Source organism: Lissotriton helveticus, chromosome 1_1 (assembly GCF_964261635.1).
Source record: "Lissotriton helveticus chromosome 1_1, aLisHel1.1, whole genome shotgun sequence".
Classification (NCBI taxonomy): domain Eukaryota; kingdom Metazoa; phylum Chordata; class Amphibia; order Caudata; family Salamandridae; genus Lissotriton; species Lissotriton helveticus.
Window position 1 is genome coordinate 445,588,249 of NC_136057.1, and position 24,493 is coordinate 445,612,741.

The 24,493-nt window shown below is 44.7% G+C and overlaps 1 protein-coding gene across 3 annotated transcripts in view; it reads left to right on the forward strand.

Annotated features, from left to right (window-relative positions):
- SMC1B (structural maintenance of chromosomes 1B) overlaps nucleotides 1-24,493 on the forward strand; it is a 2,760,606-nt gene that overhangs the window by 1,503,592 nt on the left and 1,232,521 nt on the right. For all 3 annotated transcript variants that reach the window (XM_078673832.1, XM_078673834.1, XM_078673833.1), the window contains one exon: nucleotides 6,015-6,161. In XM_078673832.1, coding sequence (XP_078529958.1) covers nucleotides 6,015-6,161 — 147 coding nt within the window. The remainder of the gene's footprint in view (nucleotides 1-6,014; nucleotides 6,162-24,493) is intronic.

The following is a 24,493-nucleotide window of genomic DNA, read 5'->3' on the forward strand; positions in this document are numbered from 1 at the left end:
AAAGGCATGTGTGGTGAAGTTATAAACTTAGTAAATGTACTTACCTTATATATATATATATATATATATATATATATATATATATATACATATATATATATATATACCTAATAATGCATATGTATATAAATATATATATTTATATGTTTTTTTTATTTATATTTTTTACAAATATTTTTTTATATATATATATATATAATATATTTTTTTTAATTACTCTTTTCACCCTAAAAACTAATCCCACCTTACTCCTTAAATACCCCAGCACCCTTAAACACTAACCCATCCTGACCCTAGAAATACCTCTGTCCCCCAAAACCTAGCCCTGAACCCTAAAAAAACCCCTGTACCCCAAAACCCAAACCTACCCCTGAACCCTAAAAATACCCCTGTACCCCAAAACCCAAACCTATCCCTAAATATACTCCTGTACCCCAAAACCCAAACCTAGCCCTGAACCCTAAAAATACCCCTGTACCCCAAAACCCAAACCTAGCCCTGAACCCTAAAAATACCCCTGTACCCCAAAACCCAAACCTACCCCTGAACCCTAAAATACCCCTGTACCCCAAAACCCAAACCTACCCCTGAACCCTAAAATACCCCTGTACCCCAAAACTCAAACCTAGCCCTGAACACTAAAAACCCTGTACCCCAAAAACCAAACTTAGCCCTGAACCCTAAAATACCCCAGTTCCACAAAACCCAAACTTAGCCCAGAACCCTAAAAATACCCCTATAACCCAAAACCCAAACCTAGCCCTGAACCCTAAATATACCCCTGTACCCCAAAACCCAAACCTAGCCCTGAACCCTAAAAATACCCTTGCACCCCAAAACCCAAACCTACCCCTGAACCCTAAAATACCCCTATACCCCAAAACCCAAACCTACCCCTGAACCCTAAAATTTCCCTGTACCCCAAAACTCAAACCTAGCCCTGAACCCTAAAAAAACCCTGTACCCCAACACCCAAACTTAGCCCTGAACCCTAAAATACCCCAGTTCCACAAAACCCAAACTTAGCCCAGAACCCTAAAACTAGCACTGAACCCTAAATATACCCCTGTACCCCAAAACCTAGCCATGAACCCTAAAAATACCCCTGTACCCCAAAACCCAAACCTACCCCTGAACCCTAAAATACTCCTGTACCCCAAAATTCAAACCTATCCCTGAACCCTAAAATACCCCTGTACCCCAAAACTCAAACCTAGCCCTGAACCCTAAAAAAAACCTGTACCCCAAAACCCAAACTTAGCCCTGAACCCTAAAATACCCCAGTTCCACAAAACCCAAACTTAGCCCAGTACCCTAAAAATACCCCTGTACCCCAAAACCCAAACCTAATCCTGAACCCTAAAATACCCCTGTACCCCAAAACCCATACCTATCCCTAAACCCTAAAAATACCCCTGTACCCCATAACTCAAACGATATCTGAACCCTTAAAATACCCAAACACCCCAAAACATATACCTCAGTACCCCAAAACATATACCCCTATACCCATTCTTACCTTATCCTAACATATTTAAAAAAACATGCTTTTTCCCATCATGCATTTACAACTGCGTGGTAAAAGCAAATGAAATGTAAGGCCATAATTTATAATGGCATTGCGGAGTCATGGTACTTTCGAAATAAAAGTATGCGGAGTGATGGTATGCTGGAAGAAAGTTGCTGAATAATGGGTGTTTACCTTTGGTAGACACTAGTGCCCACATTATCATTATTTCACAAGACACACTTTTTCAGTTCTTGGGGGGGAAGGAATTGCATCCTTCTGATGTATTTACAGTAGCTTTTGAAGGGAGCATAAAATAGATTTGCTTGGGTACTCTTGTGCCTCTATTGGAGTTTTGGGAGAAACCATTAAGGGTAAAGTGTATATTGCAAAAAAAGGAATCAATATTCCAATGTTGGGGGCACCAGGCAAAGTTTAATTTAACTATTAAACCTGGATGGGACAAGCCTATTGTTATAGATAGAAGTGATGTCAATTCTCTTGTCAGTACTAATGCTGTGGATGAGTGGGAACAGAAGTTTGAAAAAGTGTTTCAAGATCAGTTGGGCAAAATAACAGACTTTATTCACACCGTTGAAGTCAAACATAATGCAAAGCCTGTAAAGCATAATTTGTGCAATGTCCCGCAAAGTATTAGAGCAGATTTAACAAAGGTTTTGAAAGAATCGTGTCACCAAGGCTTATTGAAAAAATAGAGGCAACATTGTGGCTTTCTACCATAGTTCTTGCAAAGAAGAATACTGGCGAGGTATGCATTTGTGTTGATTTGAGAAATGTGAATGAAGCTATATGGGTTGACAACTTTCTTCTTCCAAGAAAAGAGGACTTGATAACTAAAATTGGATCTTCTAGCTGGTTTACAAAATTAGATCTCAAGGCTACCCATCACCAGGTACAATTGGAAGTTTAATCCCGTCACCTCACAGCATTTGTTACTCCTGATGGAGTTTTTCAATTTTGCTGGTTACCTTTTGGTCTAGTTTTGACAGCAGCCGTCTTTCGGAGATTGATGACAGAGATGTTACAAAACAATCGACATGTTGTTTTTCAAGGTGATCTACTCATCTTTTCGAAGGATGAAGCAGAGCATGATCAAGCCCTCATTGAGGTTTTTCGTTATATATTGGAAAAAAGGGGAGTGTGATTGAGAAAGGACAAATGTATTTTTAAAACTCGAGAAATAGAATATTTGAGGCACATTGTTTCGGAGCAAGGAGTTAAGGCCAGACCTGAGTTAGTTAGAAGTCTTATAGAGGCTCGTGCTCCAAACAATAAAGAGCAACCTATGTAATTTCTAGGCATGTGTGAATTCTATGCTAAATTCATGAGAGATTTCACAAAGATCACTGAATGTTTTAGGGTCCTTCTAAAAAGGGGGCCACCTTTACATTTTCTAAAGATTGTGAGGAAGCATTCCAATCTATGAAAGAGAACATTACTATAGCATCAGCATCGCAGCCCCTTTGTGGAGGGTAAGAAAGCTGTTGTAACAGTGAACGATTATGAGTATGGTTTGGGAGCTGTCATCTCAACCTGAAGGAAAAACTGACAGCACCATAGGTGTTGCCTCAAGAACTTTACGCCCTGTTGAACGAAAATATTCTGTAATTGAAAAAGAACTTTTGGCATGTGAATGGAGGGTGGAAAAGTTTAAACAATACTTGTGGGGAAGACCGTTTTTGTTAAAAACTGATCATTGACCTTTAGTTGATATTTTATCTGGTAATAAAGTGTAACATACTGCTGCCTGCATAGCGAGATTTCTGCCAAACGTTTGGAGTACACTTTTGTTATAGATAATATTCCAGGGGAAAAGAATTGTAGAGCTGACTGCTTGTCCAGACTACCCATCGTTGATGATGAAGAATAAGATTGGGAAGTAGAATTTGAAGAATGCTTTGTAGCTTCTATCACTGAGAACAATGTAACCGTGGATGAAAAGGAATGGGTGAATGCAGTGAATGATGATTGCACACTTAAAGATGTGATGTGCCTGGTTAAGAAAGGTGGGCCTGTTAGATCTGGGGGTCTCTAGTTGGCAGAGGTAGGTACCAATGTCCAAATAGGGACTCTTGCATCAGGGTAATGGAGATACACTCTTTAGATCACGCCTGCTCTCCCCCTTGGTATATTGGCACAAGCAGATAGGCTTATTAAAGGCAATGTGTAAAGTATGTGTACCAACACTCACAGTAATATAGTGAAAACACCACAAATGGACTCCACAACAGTTTAGAAAAATTAAGTATCTTTATCTAAACTACACAAGACCAAAACGACAAAAATCCAACATACACAGTTCAAGAATAGGATTTTAAAAGAGTTCTAGGGTTTGCGTTAAAATAATCCACAGTTGCGTCATGTTTGGCCCAAAGTACCTGTATATGCGACAAAAGTTCCAAGTGGAAGCTGCAGCGTTGAAAAACAAGCGATGCGTCACTCCCGAGACCCCGGGGAGGCGATGCGACAGCCCCGCTGGATGCAGCCGGCGTGTTGCGACTAATCCGGTCTGTATGGGGAGGGATGCGATACCTTGTATGGATTCCGGTGCGCAGGTTCAGTAGGAAGCGTCTCGCACAGGCACAATTCGACGAACTCCGGGGCGGCGGCGATGCGCAGTGTTGATCTTCTCCTCTCGCGGCCCCTCGATGCGATGGCTCTGCGACTATGTTCGCAGCGACATAATGCGGTCTGCAAGCAAGCAGCGATTTTACCCAGCGACGACAAGCGCTCCGACGATCTTGATCCTCGCAGCGGCGGGAATTTCCTCGCACTGTCGGAGATGTGCTCCGCAAGCGAGCGATGCGTGAAAATTGCAGATTGTCTTTGTTTCTCCTTGTCCAGCTTCTCAAACAGCAGGCCACAACTTCCAGAGGCTCCTCAGTCGGATTCAGCACTCCAGAAAGGGCAGAACTCTCTCAGCAGAGTTCAGGGGGGAAGCTGGGGATGAAGTCCTTTTGTTCCTGGGACTTCTTAACAGAAGGCCAGCTCTCTTCAGACCCTTGGAGACCTTTCACATATTACAGCACAACTTGAGGTATTTTCTAGTTATAGTTGATCAGTAGTCCAGGTGGGTTGAAGTAGAACCTATTACGTTTCCTACAACCAAAAGTGTGATTAGTTGTCTCAACAAAAGTTTTATGAGAGAAGGTTTCCCGGAGGAAATTCTTACTGATAATGGTGTCCCATTTATTTCAGAAGAAATCAATCAATTTCTGCATACATGCTGTATCAAACACATTAGAACACCATTGTACCATGCACAAAGTAATGGAAAGGTAGAGCGCTTTAACAAAGTAGTTGTGCAATGTATTCAGGAGCTCATTGGAGTGGTACATGTGTGCTTCAAGCTGTGAGAGATCTGGTGTGGTCATATCATACTACACCTCATGTAGCCACTTCTAAGAGTCCCATTGAACTCATGAGCTGGAGGAAAGCTTCTATGGAACTGTGCCCATTTTGGATGGCCAAAATGTTTCAAGATGGATGTAATCTGAAGGAGGTGTGGGAAACAGCAAACAGTAAATCCAATGATTTCAACATGAAGAAAACTGTATCTAAAGGTTCTACTGAATATACCAGATTGAAATTGAGGATTGGGTGCAAATTAAAAATCCAGTGTTGGTAAGAAAAGGTTTATCCAAATTCCATGGATCACAAGAAATAAGTGAAATTCGCAAGAATGCTGTAAAATTGTCTAATGGAGGTTGGTGGAGCACTTCTCGAGTAGCGTTGGACCACAGCATACATTTTAGGGGTTCAACTAGATCTGGTTCTAGAGAAGGTCACAACAGTGGACAGATGGTGGCAAACAGAAAAGGCACACATTTGTTTTACACCTAAAAAACTACATGATTACATCATGTGTTAATCATCAAAAGTGAGTTGTTGTTTCCAAATTGTTAGCTTTAGTGTTTTCTTCTTGATTTAGTTTGTTTTTCTTTATCTCTTTTGTTCTCTTATTTTTGCCCTTCTTTCTAGGTTTTTCTTGTTTAGGCATTTTTGTATTGTAACTTTATCTGAAAGGCAGGAGGTGTGGTGATGTTATTTCAATAGGTATCTGCTGGAGTATGGAATGCTGTCACATCTGGAACTGTATGAGATAGGAGTGTTCCATTCTACTCACACTGAGAGTTGCCTGCTGGACCACCCCTTGAAAGGACTCTACTTTGTGTCTCTGTAATAAACTTCTTCATCAAACCATCTCAAGATCGTGTCGAGCAAGTGTACACTAAAGTATTTGTGAAAAGAAGGTTAATTTAGGTGGTATTTGAGAAGTGTGCCAATTAGGAGACCAGAGACTGAAATATTAGAAACAGGTGATATTATGTTTGCAGTATACGATATGTGAATGTTTTCCTATTGTCCCTTTGTGTTACAATCCCCCAGTCTCTGTTTTCAAAAACAGGTATTTAATATAATATGAAATAAGTAACCTCTGTTCCTATGTAGACATAAAAATACATTTCTGTTTTGTGTTTTACAGACTGTGGCTCTTGATGGAACACTGTTTTCAAAATCAGGAGTAATATCTGGAGGGTCAAGCGATTTACGTTTCAAAGCTAGGCTTTGGGATGAAAAAGAGCTAAACGAGATGAAAACAAGTCGAGATCAATTGCTAAATGAACTAAGGGTGAGTGAATTAACTGCATGCGTGCGGCCGCTATTTTTGCGCTGCGCGGCTTTTTTCAAAAAGCCGCGTTACATGACGAGCTGAGCTCGTCATGAGCGCGCGAGCGGCACAACTCATGACGAGCTGAGCTCGTCATGAGCGCAGAAGGGGTTAAGGGTGACAAAAAGGTGTTTTCCTCAGTTACGTAAGTGCCCAGATTACTCCCTGTTAACTTGTGTTTATGCATTTCCCAGCATGATTGAATGACATCTATCCAAATATGAGACTAAAGCATAGTTGCTGTTACCTTCCTAGATATCAGGAGTGCCCCAATACTAATTCTCCATCAGGGAGCTTCAGTGTGGTTCATAACCATTATCATATTCGTTGAGCTCCACCAGGATGCCAAAACATTTTTGAAAGTAAATAATAATAATCTTTATTTAGATATAAAACATATCTTTAAAATAATTTACAAATTCACAGCCTGACCAAATATTAGGTTAAAAACTTCTAAGAAATAACAACACAGATATAGATATAAAAACACAATCCATTAACAATCATTATAAAAACAGGGATTTTGTCTCAAAATATATTTTAGAATCACAAAAAATGAAACAAGGCACCAGCTTGCATTGGGTATCACCAGATTATATTTAACCTTACTGAGAATAATGCCAGTTTTTACTGATTTCGGTGAGAGAAAAAGATTGAGCACTTTAACATGGTCTCCTTAAGTTAAAGGTGTAATATGCTCGCTGGACACATTTTGTAAATTTTATATTTAGCACTGTATTTTCCGGGTTTACAGCTGCCATGATGGCTTGCCTGCAAGTCCGAACCCCCAGCCTGTTCCATTCTAATTTTAGTCCGGACCTACGTTCTGTATTAAGGGCTGGGCAGAGGCAACTTACATGCAACATGGTTTCCGCTGTTTTCCCACACCCTCTACAGGAGAGATCTTCCGATGTACGTCGCCATGATGGTAAGTCCTGCAAGAAACGCCAGTCGCCCATTCTGATGGCAATAAAGCCGCGTTTCAAGTATAATGGGTATGTGCTGGCCAGATAACAGACTGGGACTGGGTGTCTGTTGGAATTTATCATGGCCCAGGCATGGCTACGTTTCAGAAAAAGTGCTTTATCAGTGAGACATGAAGTCATTCTCACACATTTTTTTATAGCTTTTTTAAAAGCTATCTGGCCTGGGTTTAGAGCCCACAGATCGCTTGCTGACATTTGCTTAATGGCGTCTGTAAAAAGACGTCCGTACAAACCCCCCGGGTTAATCTGGCTGATTTCTTGCCAGACTAGGGATTCTAAAGTGCCTGGCTCAGCTTGTCTTAACTTATGGCACAGGTTAAGGTATGCCCCAGTGGCTGAAGCCTCGTAGTTTATCAGCCCCATCTCCAACCTTATCTGTGCTGCGGAGGCGGTCTTTGGCAGCCGGAGCACCCTTTTATAAATTTTAGTTGTCTGTTGGTTCAGGGTTGTGTTCATTTTGCCACAAAAAATCTCAATGTCGTAGGATAAAGTGGGGCCAACCTTTGCTCTCATTACCTCCAAGAGGGGAGCTAAGGTTGGACCGGAAAGATCTTTCGCAAGTTTGCCTAGTGAGACCATTAGGGTCACTGCTTTGGCACCGATCTCTCCACGCTGTTTTTTTGTAGCCACATTTTGAGTCCAGGTAGACGCCTAGGTATTTATTGGACTGGCCAATTTCTAGACTGACATTATTGAATGACCAACCGCCCCCTGTATATCGTTTCTTGCCAAATGTAACTACTTGCGTTTTCTTTAGGTTAACCTCGAGTTGGTTGTTGATCATATAATCAAACAATTTGTCGAGGAGTCTTTGTAACCCTACCCTGGTTAAACTAAAGAGAGCCAAGTCATCGGCATATAAAAGATTGCTTAGAATCATGCCACCCACCTTCGGAGAGTGACTGTTAGTGTCGTCTAGGGCCGCCGACAGATCTGCTACAAATAGATTAAAAGGAAGAGGGGCCAGCACACATCCCTGCTTCACTCCTCTAGTTGTTATTATTTTACGTGAGAGATGTGTGCCGGTCCCCAACTTCACCCGCACCCACGTCCTAGTGTGGAGCTGAATTATTCCCTCTAGTAGTTTCTCTGGAATCCCCCACATCTTTAGTTTGGCCCATAGGGCCTCCCTGGGGACTCTGTCGAATGCTGCTTTGAAGTCGACAAAGCAGCAATGAACTAATCTTGAGGTTAGAACTGCCCTGTCGGCTACGGTTGATATTGCTAGCAAATTGGTACGGGTTCCTGAGTTTGCCACAAACCCTGTCTGGTTCATTGGCAATAGCTTATTGACCTTTACCCATAACCTTAGGTCCTCTAATAGAAGACCTGCATAGTGCTTAGCTTCTATGTCCAGAAGGGCAATGAGTCTGTAATTGCTCGGTTGTGCATGGGATCCGGATTTATAAATCGGGTGTATTATGGCTCCCCGCCATGACTCTGGGATTGTGGCTGTTCTTAATGCGTAGTTGAATAGATTGGCCAATGTTCCTGACCAGAGGGCAATATCTGAGTTAAACAAAGTCTGTGGCAGGCCATTTGGGCCTGGCCCCCCGTCCGATCTTGCTTTTGACAATAATTTTGAGACTCTTTCCTGTGTTATACTCCACGTGGGACCATGCCCTTGGCTAGTCTCAGTTACGGTGATGTTTCCAATGGGGCTTGGATAATCAGGGGACTTGAAGTGATCGGATAGGTAATTGGCCCAGACTGATTCCGGGATATTAGCCGATCCCGTACACACTATCCCTAAGCTGGTGTGGTTAATAAGCACCCAGAATTTCCTTGAATTTTTTTGCTTGCTTTCCCACACCAGTTTACTCCAGAACTGATTTTCATGTGCCCGTTTATCCTTTTTAGTCGCTCGCTTGAGTGATTTTTGCGAGATTTGATAATTGGATATGCAGTCACTATTTCCTGGGGATTTGGCCAGAGCCCGCAGGGCCTTGTTTCTCGCGTTCTTTAGTGACTTCGTCGTCTGAGATAATGTGAATTGATGCGTCGGAGTTACCCTTTGAGCTTGATGCCTTGCAGGAAACAGATGAATCAGGTGGGAGCATAACGTGGACCATAGTTCAATTGGACTGGCCTCTTGCTCCTGGCCCAGTCTTATTATGTCCGAGCTTGCCAGAAGACTATTCAAGCTAATTTCTTCTGTCCACTTTATTTATTTATTTATTTGCGGGTTTATAACGCGCTTGAATCGACTCTTTATCAGAGTATCTCTGCGCCCAAAAAACACCAAATAACTAGACAGCAGTCTATGGGTAGTAATTTAGTCTAAAAACAGGAATGTTTTGAGCTTCTTTCTGAAACTCCAATGGTCTTGACATTGCCTCAGCTCAAGGGGTAGCTTATTCCATAAAGTCGGCCCTACTACAGATAAGGCCTTACCACCCTGTCTGGTCTTTTTCACAGCTGGAACTTTCAAGAGAAGTTGATTACTAGACCTAAGAGACCGGGCCGGATTATAAGAAATACATTTATCCCTCCAGTGCAGTGGCCCTAGTCCATTTAAGCTCTTATGTATTAAGCAACAGGTCTTAAATTTTACCCTGTTGCGGACTGAGAGCCAATGCAATTTCTCTAAGAGAGGTTTAGACGGTGTTCTGGGGGGAGCATTTAATACTAACCTAGCCGCAGTGTTTTGAATCATTTGGAGTTTGGCCAGAACTCCATCATTGGCCGAAAGCAGAAGCCCATTACAATAGTCAATACGACTAAGTATCAGAGCTTGTACCAAAGTTTTTCTGGTGTAGTCTGGTAACAGGGGGAAGACCTTTCGCAACATGCCAATGACATGGAAGCAGGAACCCACAATGGTGTTACAATGTTGTTTAAAAGAGAGTTCGCCATCCAGGCGAACTCCTAGATTTTTTACGACCACTTTGGGGTCTGGGACCGGGCCAAGATCTTTCGGCCACCAGTCCGGGGTCCACAGGATCTTTGCTTCTCCAAAGAGGACAACTTCTGTTTTGGCCACATTGCGTTGTAGGCAATTAGAAGTCATCCAATTTGCTACCGCCTTCATGCCTTTGGAAAATGAAGTTTTCACTTTGTCGGTTAAGGTTTTGAATGGAAACAGGAGCTGGGTATCATCCGCATATGATACGGGGATGAAACCAAACTCTCTTAAGATTCTCGCTAGGGGGGCCACATAGATGTTAAAAAGAGTTGGGCTCAAACAGGAGCCCTGTGGCACCCCCTTGGCAATCTCAGTTTCCACCGAACGAAATGTACCCATAATAACCGATTGAGACCGGTTGGATAGGAAACTTCGTAGCCAGGCCATTGCTGTACTCACCAAACCAATCTTAGCAAGCCGTTCGAGCAGAATGTTATGAGATATAGTGTCGAACGCTGCCGACAGATCTAACAGTACCAGGACTACTGAATGACCCTTGTCCTGGTACATGTGTAGATCATCCGTTACTGACAATAGTGCCGACTCAGTGCTATGCTTCGGCCTAAAGCCAAATTGCGAATGATCTAGACTGCCGGTCTGTTCGATATAGCTCGAAAGATGTTTGTTTACATGTCTTTCTGCGAGTTTTCCCATGAATGGAAGTAGGGATATCGGTCTAAGATTAGACAATTCTGTCCAAGGGATTGTAGTATTCTTCCTTATAGGTCTGACCGATGCCTTTTTCCATTCCATGGGCACTCGGCCTTCAGTCAATAATAGATTTATCAGGCGCTTTAAGTTTTCTGTGTAGGTTCCCCGAAGTGTTGATGGTGCCATTTTGTGATACTCTGGGTTTATATTAAAGACTGTGACCTGGGGCCTATGATCACTTTCAGTTCTTGGGTGTATTCTGAAGTCAATAATGCAAATATGCAGGGGTGCGGTGCAGATCGTGTAATCCAGATGCGATTGCTTTGAGCCGTTTGTCCATGTCCACTTTGGTGGAGTGTTCCCGGCTGTTCTGCCATTAATAACAAGATAACCTGCACTATAAAATTGGCTCACACATAAGTCGCCTAGGTTACTTTGAGTTTGTATTGGCGGTTTGGTTTGCATTGTGACCTCGGTAATTTTGATTAAAGGGGGGCTATCGTTATCTGCTGCGTTCCCCTGAAATAGGTAGGTGTTAAAATCCCCAGTAACTATGCAGTCTGAATTGGGTTGGTCCGTGACTATATCGTTCATGATCTCAGTTAGACGAGTCAGATGGTCCTTTTTGGTGCGTGTACTGAGGTTAATGTACACATTTAGGAGAAAGAGGGGACAATGTTTCCGCCAGGGTTCGATCTTGACCCCTAAGATCCAGTCTTCCTTGAGGGGCCATCGTGTGATTCGGGCTTTTAAAGAGTTTGATACATAAGTTGCCAGTCCGCCTTTCGAGTGGCCAAAGCGGCTGTCCCTGGTTGCTGGATTCCATGTCTCAGTGAACCCGAGCACTGGGCACCCCTGTATAGCCCAGGTTTCCTGTAGTGCTATTACTGAGTGATTCCGCAAGAAGGATTGTGTAGCTGGGTCCCTAATGTTTTGATGTAAACCGCTTATGTTCCAGGAGCATAATAGGGTAATTTGTTCCGATGGTAAATTAAATGCTGCTCCTGACAGTGGTGGCTGCGCTGGAATTTTTGTGCCGGTAAACATGATCATGGGATTAGATGGTCATTCGTACCTTTTGGTTGATAAAATTGCTGGGAGCCAGTCCCATCTTTGACCAATGACTTTAGTGGCTACATCTCTGGGTTGAATGTTGCCGTCTTCTTCTGACCCCGAGTAGGTTTTTTCTTGACCCTTCTGCCTTGTTATCCTGGTTTTTTGAGGTGGTGTTAGCTGGTTAAGGAGTGTAATTGGGTAGCCCGGCATAGAGTATGGGTAGACTCGAATACCCCATTCCCTTAGAGTTGCTTTGTTGTTCAAAAACGTGGATGCCCACTTTGCCTCCTAAAATGTCACCAGAGTTACCTCCGATAATTGTGTTCCTCTTGGCGGAAGGAACTCCATAGCCTCGATTTCGTCCGATACTAAACCCGTGAATCCAGGGATCCCCTCTGTCAGTTTGAGTATGTTTGCTCTGTTGAGGATGTCGTGGCGGCCCTTGGATTTGTATTCAGGGGCTAATATGATGTAAAAGTATGATGTAACATTGGCAGTCTCAGTTTGATGGTGACACATTATGTTTTTGTTAGATGTCGATCCTTCATTATGCTTGTTCTCCTGAGCTGTCAAGTTGGTCCTGATCTTTGGCGACAGGCGATGGTTTATGAGGTGGTCTGGTATCTGGTTGTGGATCGTTTTAGTCCAATTCTGACCCATCATTGTAACGTCACCCTGAGCTGGGGGTGTAACGTGCCCTGTTTTTGGGGACACTTGGGTTTCTTTGAGTCTAAATATCCCTTTTTCATCTTTTGTAATGTCCTTATTTACTAAAGCCGGACCGGGCTCTTTCTTGGCTGCTCGCATTGAAGGATCACTTATTTCCTGGGGGCTCCCATTATAGATTGGTTGTTAATTGCTGATGAGTCCTCTTTTGGCTTGGGCGCGGCTGGGTTTCCTAGCAAAGACGGTGCATCTGTCGCACTCGGAGCCCGTTTGCTTGATGCTGTTGAAAAAAGCGGGTAGTATCCCGGGTTGGCAGAAGTTGTTAATGCCTTGGCCTTATTTCTTTGTTTGCGTTGGCGCTTACGTTCTCTTTTGCTTAACTGGGGTTCAAACCCTGGCTGTTTGTCCTGGGTGGTGAGAGCCAAACACTGGGGGCTAACCAGTAGGCCCTTCGGGGAATTAGCCGAACTGGTGGTACCTCTATATGGCGACCCGATCTTTCCCTGCTCGGATTCTGCCTGGTCAGGTTGGTCCCTTGCCTGAAAGTAAATTTTAAATCTTATATAAAAATACAAATGATACATTCTTTAGTCAGAGAGTGCTAATATTTTCAGAGCTAATAAAAGTCATATTCAGAGACTGACAAAATGCCTTTCCCTCCCCCATTGGTTGTTTGATGGTCTATTTCCACATAGATCTTCAGCCCTTTATCAGTCATTGATTAATTCTAACTGCATTATTAATGGGGCTCTGGTAAAATGCATAGTCATTGAATATTCCATGTGTTGCTCATTTGTTGAACTACATTGAGACTCTTGAAGCAAATGGCCTTGACTCTCATGCCTTTATATAAGAATGAAGGTTATTAGTGGAGAGATGTCAAAGCCCCACTTGTAGGAAGCTGGCTTTCTATATAGTGCACTAAAACGAAGTATACTGTGTACAGTCCAGTGGGTCCTCAATTAGTTTACAGAGGATAAAGTAGATAATACTAATGCTCTCTTTTGTGGTAGTATGCGCGAGCAGTTATGCTTATCAGAACGTAGTGCTAAGCATTTGTTGTACTCACACAGGCAGTAAATGAGACACACACTCGAAGAATAAATCAGAGACCAAGTTTGAAAAATAACACTTCCTTTTATGTAAGTTTTAAAACCAAGAACTTAATTCCAAGGTAAGTACTTTCTTTGTTATCAGTTTTAATAGTTAAGTAAATACTTTACAGTTGTGCACTTTTACACACAATGCAATCCTATGGGAGGAAAAGTCATAAATGTAATAAAGGTAAGTACAGTCCGTTTCAGAGATTCACCTTCTTGGTTTAGAGTTGTAGAGGACCAAAATGCTACCAGCAGTTCTTCTGGATTTGCCCAGGTTTCATCGGAAGCAGGGTGCTGATAAGGATGTAGCTTTTCGTGATATGGTGAGTGGGAGGGGGCTCCTGGAATCAGGCTGCATAGGGGGACTTGGGGACAAGTCTGAGATCTCCCAAATGGGGGCTTGGGTCGCAAGGAGTCTTGGACAGGGGGGGCAACGGTTCTTCAGAACCTGGGTCAGATGGCTCAAAGTGCAGAGTGGTTAGGGCGGCTGGGCTGACTCCCAAAGAAGTTCATCGTTGGGGTTAGGGACAAACAGCTGGAAGGGGAAAACTCAGGGCAGCTGGGCCAGTTACAAAGTGGGTCTCAGTGATGCTGATGTCCCTTAACGGCTGCTCAGTCGGGGTGCAGTGAGAAACCGGACAGTACTCACTGTTGGTATTTGATGCAGGGGGCATGATTTGTGCTTCATGGCTTCTGTTGGTCCTGGTGTCTTCACACTTGGTGGGGAGACATACCTGGCCTTCCAGGGGCACGAGTACCTTTACCTGGTCATCTGCTGCATCATCTGGGCCCGGGAGCTGCATGGTGGTGGACCGGACTCTGCTTGTCGGTGCCTGTGGGCTACAGGGGAGTAGCTCATGTTCTCCAAGGGATACTGTAGGTTCTCTTCCAGGGGATCCTCATCAAAGTCATAAGCACATGAATATTCCCACCCATGTGCGGGACCCCGGAAACACAATCATATATGTGACCCACATATATGTATCTCTCTCTCTCTCTATTATATATAAACACACACAATAAAAAAGCAAATGCAGCCTTCCATATCCTACAGCTGACTAATGCTGTAAGGACTCCCCTGTATATCATAAGCAATACATTAAAAACCAGGGAAAAAACAACAGCAAATCATGTTTGAAACTGTTTTAATGCTTAGCACTAAGCACAATCCCTTAGATAGGACAGAAAGCATTGACAGCTCACAGGTTGCATTGCAGAAAACATAGCCCAAAAAGGCTGAAAAGCTAACTCATAGCAACATAGCAATAAACTGGGACCGTGCCTTTAAGGCAGCTATGACATCCAGCTTCCCATCATGCCTATGGAGTGACAGTTAGGTCAGTTGTTCTTTCCTACTCCTTCTGATTTTTGTCAGAAATAACCTTCACTTGTCTGAGAAATTGTGCCTTACTTCGACGTCTTACATCTTTTGAAGTAAGGTTCTGTCTTTTTTTGACAGGATTTGGCATTTTTTTCACTCAATGTGCCATCTCTTTTTGACCCCTGCCCTTCTTGTGGGAAAAAGAAGGCCAGGTCAGACGCTCATGAAGTCTGCATACTTTGTCTACCTAAGGACCATGTTCCCAAGACTTGTCCTCATTGCCAGTCTTTATCTAAGAGGACTCTGAGAGACCGAGAAAGAACTCGTTTTTTTGGACTGGCAGAAAAAGAGAACATTTCTTCCAGAGGCAGGGCACCGGTGAGGAAGGGCTCCAAAAGGGCTAGATCTCCTTCTAGGAGCAATATTCATCACTCTTCCTCTAAAGCGTCGGGCTCGGCGCTGAAAAAACTACCACCAGTGAATCATATGTCCAAGAGAAGACCCTCAATGGTGGGCTTGCCTTTGAGAGAACACCGATATTCAGGTACGCCAATACTTTCGACGTCGAAGAATCGCGAACCTCCGCCTTCGTCAACCTGGCGTCGATCGGCGGCGAGGAGCAGAAGTCCTCCGCCATCGTCAACTCGGCGACGATCGGCGTGGAGGAGCAGAAGTCCTCCGCCGTCGTCAACCCGGCAACGATCGGCGTGGAGGACCAGGAGCCCTCCGCCATCGTCATCTCGGCGACGATCGGCATCGATGATCAGAAGCCCTTGGCCGTTATTAACCCGGCGATGATCGGCGTAGAAGAGCAGAAGTCCTCCGCCGTCGTCGACTCGATGACGTTCGGCGTCGAGACATGGAGATACTCCGACGTCTGCGAGACAATCGTCTTCGAGGAACAGAGAATCGACATCGAGACCGGTTCCAGCACCTGGCCGGTAATCGAGAAGGACATCAAGGTCGTCATCGAGTAAGGCTCCGTCAGAGTAGGTCATACGCTCGACGTCGAGGCCCTCATTAGTCCGGTCTGGCGAGGGTTCAGTGGTTTTAGTGACAGAATCAGCATCACAGCACTCATCTTCTCACTCCTCGAGATGCCCTTCACCAGAACATTCGCCATCTGCATGCCCAGAGCGACATGCAGAAAGGTTGCGACAAAGATCACCTTCACATCACAGGGGGGCCTCCCCTTCTGTTCACCTATCTCCGAGATGGCTCCTTCCCCTCCATCACTGGAGCAAAAATCCTACAGGAGTTTCACGATGAGAAGAGGAATACACCAGCCTTCTCCACGGATCACCTCTACAACGATTAGTGCAAGAGGTGGATAGATCACCTTCAGCCAGACGTAGGGACCGTACTGGCAGATCACAAGAGCGCAGACCATCCGTCATAAAAGGAGAAGGTCTCCTACTTGGTCTTCCTCCTCCACTCGGATAGCCCTCTATCAAGAGTATCTCCGATAGATGATATGAATACATACCATGATGTGCTTCAAAGAGGAGTTCAAAAACGGAACATTGAGATGTCAACTCCTCAGGTTGCAACAACAGTTATTTTTGAGACGTTACATCAAAGATCTGTGTCTCAACCGTTGCTACCTCTGGTTCCTGGTCTTCTGGAACCAGTAACCATGATGTGCTTCAAAGAGGAGTTCAAAAATGGAACATTGAGATGTCAACTCCTCAGGTTGCAACAACGGTTATTTTTGGGACGTTACATCAAAGATCTGTGTCTCAACCGCTGCTACCTCTGGTTCCTGGTCTTCTGGAACCAGTGATGGACATTTTCCTAACTCCGTCCACAATTAAAGCTGCACCGGCTAGAATTCAGAAGAAATACAAGCTGACAGGAACAGACCCTGTATTCTTGAAATCTGATCCGTCTGCGGACTCTGTTATCATCGCAGCGGCAAGAAAAACGCACGCAGTTGCAGCGTCTTCATCAGTCCCTCCGGCCAATGAAAGTAGGTCCCAGGACTCTTGGGGACGGAAGGTTTTTGGGTCTTCAAGCATCATCGCTGAAGGTATCTAGCGCAGCAGCTTTATTAGGCCGCTATGACAGGGCCTTATGGGACTCCTTCGAACGTTTCAAGGAGAAGCTTCCTAAAGAAGATCAAAAGGATTTTGAGGAGGTCATCACAGAGGGATCCCTTATGGCCAACCAGATGATTAACACTCCATTGGATGGTGCTACTCTGTCAGCACATTTTGTTTTTTATAAACTCTTTTTATTATATAGAAAGAAATCAAACAATCAAGGCAAAAAAAAACTTTACAATACAGGCGCTTTGTCTAAGCGGGAAGGAAAAGGCAATAGCATCACAGTGCAAGTCAATCAACAAAAATCAGAGGGGGGAGCATAATCGAGGGAAAAAAACTAAAGATTTTAAAACATATGAAATAGGACAAATCATGGAACGTCAGCATCAGGGAGAATGTGAAACATCGGAGACATCAGGAAGGGGTGGCGTGCATATATCTCCTCTGTAGGAGTTCCATTGATTCCAAATTTTCCCCCATTTTTGGGGCCTACCTCGTGCCACATACACCGTCTTCTCTCGAAACATACACCAATCCATATTTTCCTTCCACACCGAGACCGTCGGCGGGCGGGGAGCGCCCCACAACTGTGCAATGTCTCGTTTAGCAATCATGTTGGCCAGGGTCGCCCATCGCGTCTGAGCCACGTCATAGTCATTCGGTTCCCACACACTCAGCAGACACCGCCTAGCTTCCGGTTTGAATCTCGACTCCCGTGACCTCTTTCATGACCGCATGCACTCTATTCCAAAATGCAACAACCTCCGGACACTCCCAAATGATGTGAAGGAAAGTAGCAAGCTGACCACAACCACCGATACATAACCCATCAACAGAATAACCCATTCGAATCAGTCACGGGCCAGTAACATACACACGGTGTAAAATCTTGAGTTGAACTAGTCGAAGACGGGCCGGTATCGCGACCTCCTTGGGTGAGGAAATCGCGGACTGCCAGTCCTCATCATCTAATAGTAAACCGTCTTTAGTCCAGACCTCCCTTAAATGCGTTAGCAGGTCAGACGATCATGAATTAATTTCTTATAAATCAAAGAAATCGTGCTATCGGGCACATATCCTCTGTCAGCACATTTGTATGCGCATGGGATTTGCGCTAGGCCGTCGGCGTGGTTAAGACTGGTTAAGACTGACCGCTCTTAAACCAGATGCACAACAGAGAATTGTTAACCTTCCCTTTTCTGGCTCCTCCCTGTAGCTAGGATGAAAGCTGAACTAGACACTCTCAAGGCGGTGGGTTTAGAAAAGAAGAAAGAATTCAAACAGAGACAACAGACCCAACTATCGCAAGGGCTACCAACAGAGGGTTCAAACCCCCTCAATGGTCCCAAAACAAAAACCAAGGCAAATCACAGTTCCAAGTCCGTAAGTCGAACAGAGGTATAGCAGGTCACCAGCAGCAATCCTCTAACACGGCCAGATCAGCAGGGAAGCAATGAGCAGGAGCTTCCTCTGGCACCGTTGCCCACTCCAGTGGGAGGAAGTGTATCACATCATCTGGAAGAGTCCTGCAACATAACAAAAGATCGTTGGTTGCTCAGTATACTACGCAATGGATACGCATTATGTTTTCGTGTACCTCCAAAGGACGTTCCTCCGAAAAGATCTCGTCCTCACCAGCTAAAGCTACTTCAGCAGGAGGTGATAAAAAGGCCATAGAAGAGGTTCCTCCCGCTCAGCGAGGGAAGGGAGTTTATTCCAGGTACTTTCTTGTGCCAAAACGAGATCAAAGCCGCAAATTCAGACCTATCCTGGACCTTCGACTGCTGAACAAGCTTATCTTGAAGGAAAAGTTTTGCATGTTGGCACTCCATCAAATATGTTCACTTCTGCAAGCAGGAGATTGGATGTGTTTGATGGACCTCCAAGACACGTACTCCTATAGTACCACGTCATCGCAAATACCTGCGATTCGTAGTTGGCAGCAAGCATTATCAATTCAAGGTCTTGCCCTTCGAGCTGAAATCTACCCGACGAGTCTTTACCAAGTGCATGGCAGTGGTGGTGGCGGCTCTGCACAGAAGGGGTCTGTTTGTTTACCCTTACTTGGACGATTGGCTCCTGAAAGGGCCATCTCCTCGGAAAGTAAGGAACGACTTTCAAGCTTGTCTGATTCTGCTCTGCAGTCTAGGTCTTCATGTGAACATGGAAAAATCAGTTAATCGGCCTACCCAGACGATCCATTATTTGGGCTCCACTCTGGATTCCAATATAGGAAGAGCGTTTCCTTCGGAGGAGAGACTTTCTTCGATGCAACAGTAGTGCAAGACTCTTCTCCAGACAGATCATCCAACGGTCCGGCAAGTGGCATCTCTGCTAGGATCAATGGCCTCTTGCATATTTCTTATTACCAACGCCAGACTGAGAATGAGGCCTTTACAGCAGGATCTGGAAGACAAGTGGAACCAAGCATCGGGTCGTTGGGAAGACAGTATTATGCTCTCTCAAGCAGCAAAGTCGTCCATTGTATGGTGGACTCGACCGAAGAACCTCTTGGTGGGAGTCCCCTTCCATCAACTAATTCCGACACAATCCTTGATAACGGACGCATCTCTGGAAGGATGGGGGGCACACATGGATTGCCAACAGATGCAGGGCAGGTGGTCCATCAAGGAGCAGTTCTATCATATAAACATGTAGGAGCTGCGAGCAGTCCACCTAGCTCTGAAAGCTTTTCAGCTCTCAATCAAGTCCAACTCGATTCTAATCCAAACAGACAACACGACCATCATGTATTACCTCAACAAACAGGGTGGTATGCGTTCTCGCCCTCTCTCCCTGGAAGATCAAGCGATTTGACACTGGCTCCTGGCCCGAGGTCTCTCCATCACATCAGTGCATCTTCCAGGGGAGCAAAACATGCGAGCATACGCACTCAGTCGGCACTTCGAAGATCAGCCAGACTGGGTGCTAAACGACGAGGTGGTGGCAGATATTTTCCATTAATGGGGTCAACCTTCCATAGATTTGTTCGCAGATGACCAAAACAAAAAATGCCACGCCTGCGCATTCAGGTTCCACCGTCCAGGGACGAGGGGGAATGTATTTTTGAAGGATTGGTCCTGAACATTTGCGTATGCCTTTCCTCCCCTGCCTCTGACCCCAAAGGTGGTGTCCAAGCTCATACGATCCAGCATGACAATGATCTTGATAGCTCCGGATTGGCCACGTCAGTGGTGGTACCCGGACCTGTTGCAGTTGTCGGTACTCCCTAAGAGCCTACCTTACAGATCGTACCTGCTGACCAAGATGGACAGGAAGATTCTCCATCCCAGCCTTCCCTCACTGAACTTGGCAGCATGGCTCCTGAAGTCCTGCAATATGGAAACTTGAATTTACGGCAGGACCGTATGCACATCCTGAAAGAGGAAAAGAGACCTTCCACGAGGGCATCGTAATCTTTGCAGTGGAAGAGATTCTTCTTGTGGTGTGCACGTAATCATTTTAATCCTACTACGGGGCATGAGGAGGTAATTCTTCCTTACCTCCTTGATTTAGCCAAAGCAGGTTTGAAGTATTCCTCGATCAAAGTGCACTTGGCGGCTATTACAGACTACGGAAAGTCTCCCAACCAGCCTTCCTTTTTTCAACTGCAGGTGGTTAAGGATTTCCTACAGGGGTTGAAGAAGGTCTATCCCCCTGTTCGGCCTCCTTCTCCTCCTTGGGAGTTGAATCTAGTCCTTTCTAGATTAATGGGTCGTCCTTTTGAACCCATTCATAAGGCCACGTTGCAGCACTTGACATGGAAGACCGCTTTCCTAGTGGTGATAACATCAGCGCGCAGAGTAAGTGAGATCCATGCGCAATGTGCCAAAGAACCATATACTGTTTTTCACCACAACAGGATAGTGTTAAGGACTCACCCTGTTTTTTTGCCAAAGGTTGTATCTGATTTTCATGTTAATCAGTCGATCTCCCTTCTGTCCTTTTTTCCCAATCCTGCCACTCCAGTGGAGAGGTCCCTTCACTCATTAGACCTTAAGAGAGTGCTCTAGTTCTATTTGGAGGGAACATAGGCCACAAGGAGATCAGATCAATTGTTTTTAAATTATGGTTCAATGAGGACAGTCTTTCCAGCTTCCAAAAGGTCCATTTCAAGATGAATAGTGTCCTGTATAAAATTGGCCTACCAGTTGGCAAATAAACCCCTATTGTTGTCACCTAATGCACACTCCACTAGGGGGAAGCGGCTAAAATAGCCTTCTTACATGATGTTCCAATGGCAGAGATCTGTAAGGCTGCAACCTGGAGATCGGTGAACACTTTCACAAGGCTTTATTGTCTCGAATCCGATTCCAGAGCGGATACTCAAGTAGGCCAAGCCTCCTTGAGGAATCTATTCAGATGATGAGATATGTGTTTTTTTAAGTTTGGTTATCTGAGCTTGATTATTAAGTGCCTTTTTTTTCCTTTGCCCGCAGGTGGAAGAGGTGAGGCTCGCTATTCTATTCATGTGCTTATGACTATTGATGAGGATCCCCTGGAAGAGAAGGATTAGTTACTTACCTGTAATCCTAGTTCTCTTCCACGGGTATCCTCATCAAAGTCATAAGCAACCCTCCCGCCTCCCCAGGCAAAGGAACCTTGTCTTTTTAAGGAATTGTCAGCTCTTTGTGCCATGGCTTTTGAGTCTCCGCAAAGAACAACTGACCTGTCACCCCTGAGGCATGATGGGAAGCTGGATGTCATGGCTGCCTTAAAGGCACGGTGCCAGTTTATTGCTATGTTGCTATGAGTTAGCTTTTTAGCCTTTTTGGGCTATGTTTTCTGCAATGCAGCCTGTGAGCTGTCAATGCTTTCAGTCCTATCTAAGGGATTGTGCGAAGTGCTAATCATTAAAACAGTTTCAAACATGATTTGCTGTTGTTTTTTCCCTGGTTTTTAGGCCTCGCCTACGCAGCGCGCATGCGCTGCATATTAAAGAGACCTATAGCCATCGGCACAGCTTTCCCGTGAAAAACGTGCACGCGTTGCATTGCTTCCCTATAGCAACGCGTGCACCTCTAGCTATTCACTCGTGGGAGCGAGCAGCTGGCGCCCTGCGCCTGCTGGCGCGCGCGCTTGTTTAGGCGGAAACCAGTCATGTCTGGAGCAGGGATACTCTCGCCTGGGAGCCCCATCGGTGCGCTGAGCCCAGGACTGCGGCAAGACTGTCCCGGAGGTAGTGGCAGGTATGTGCTAATTTGAGGTGTGTGGAGATCGGATCATGTGGTGTGGCGGCCTGTGCTAATTTGTGGTGTGTAGAGATCGGCATCATGTGGTGTGGCGGCCTGTGCTAATTTGAGGTGTGTAGAGATCGGCATCATGTGGTGTGGCGGTCTGTAAGATGCGGAAGCGTTTTACCTTCGTACATTTGATTTTTTCACTGTCTTGTTTTTCTTGCACGAAGATAGAACCATCAGAAGTTCCCAGTCCAGTACTTCGATACCCCCTTCCTTGTTTCAATGGCTTCTGTTTATTTTAGTTTTGTTATTGAGTTCACCATCTCACGTTTGCCAAAAGTTAAAGCACTTAAACTAAACATGATGGAAAGCAGACAGAAAACATTTCTTATCACGTGACTTATGTTGTTTCCAAAACACACGTAATTATGGTCGATTCTGCTCAAATTGTACTCTGGAAAAACTATATTTCAACACAGAACTGCTCTGCTGCATTGGGAATAATTTACAGTTTAATGAGGGTGGGTGCTCGGCTTTCAGGACATGAAACTTAGACCATCAGTCCTGAATTAAACATCGGGTGAACTCAGCACAGCACAGCCCAGGGTTTCCGGCACTACACAGGGTCATTAAATCTTCAGCTTTTAGGCAGAGGCCAAGGGTGGAGTAAAAATTAAAGTTAAATTGCCGCACTATTCCTGAAAATCCTTGGAAAATGACATTGTTCACAAACAGCATTCCTTCTCGCCTATGGCGCATACTTCGCCATTGTAAGGGCGCCAGATGGCGAACTTGAATGCCGTGTGTGAGGGTGGGAAATGAGTTCCACTATCTTCTCTCTGGAGCTGGCCTGGGCTGCCACTGTTCACCAGAGCATACACTTCAGTTCATGCCTAAAAGACTGTCAGAGGGGATCTGGCTTCGGATAACTTTTTAATGAACAGCAGGCTCCATCGTGAAAAACAGCTTCACGTGTGTGACGTGTTCTAAAAAAGCACATTGTGCAGCGGTAAACACCTCACACCGAAACTTTGCACCGGTGAGAAAATAAACTGGGCAAATCCATTTGCAACATTTTCGCCACTTGTTTAATAGGAAATGTTGCAGTTCCTTCCAAGCCAAATGAGACCAAAGTGTTTTTTGCGTAATGCAGCACAAATTGTTCAGCCCTCTGACGTGTCAGAGACGTAACATAGGTCCTTCTTCCACCTAACATCCTTAGATTTCACCTGCTCTTCTTGGCTGAAGAGGCCTAGATTCAGAGCAGGGATTCGTACCCCAAGAACCTCTCCTGCTGCCGCGGGCTCCTAAATAATTTCCTGACATTTTTAGCGTTTACTGTAAATAGATGAGAATGTAGCAACCGTTTTTAAGCCTCTACTCTTGCGTTACAGCATATTGAATGCAATCGTTGGCACTTACTAGATCCAACCACCACATATGTCAACTCTGCTCTAAAGCCAACACATATAGCTTAGTAGGCGACCTGGAAACTTAGTGTTGTGTTACATGCAATGATAAGGCATTTATAGGGCCATACTGTCACTTAATACCAGTGCCCACTAGTTTATTTTTTAAGTCTCCCACTTTCCACTTCTTAAATGTTGGAACGTGGCTTGTCGCTTTGGGCAGCGGCTATATCCTCGGCACACACAATCTAGCTCCTCCTATGTCTCAGCCTCCACAGATTCCCCTCAGACAGAGACCCGAACCCGGACCCATAGCAAAGAGACCCGCTGAGCCCCGCACAGGGAAAGCCCGCTAAACTGGCTTCTGAACGGGTAACGGGACAAGTTCAAAATATGTACAGAACACAAAGGATGTAATCAATTATGTAATCTATGGATGTTCGGGCACAATGAAAATGACACAAACAAATCCTGAAAATCGAGGATGCTACTGAGTATTTAAAATAATCAAAGACTACAATGTACACATAATGAATGCTACTGAAAGCAAACCAATTCAACAAAAAGAGTAAACATACTTGTATGCATCGTCTCAAAGGATAACCTAAAAAGATGCCTCCCAGATGCCATGAATGTGCAACCACTCTATACATAGTGAACCTCACAAATAACATCTGGCATGTACTACTGTAATATCAATGACCAATGAGGAAACTGTTGTGACCTAAATATTTTAATTGAATTGCTCGCACATCCCGCACTTCACTGCATCAACATTGCTTATGAATTGTTAATCAACTGGAATTTGCCCGCATTTAGAAAATACCGTATTTGCCGCTTCCCAGCCGCCTCCCTTCCTTGCCAGGGGGTGAGCAGGCACTTCCGGCACTTCCGGTCCCACTAGGAGCGGTTAGCGCTCTAGTGGCTTAAGTCAGGGGTTATTTAGGCGGAGCAACTTTGGGAGTCGCTGCGGA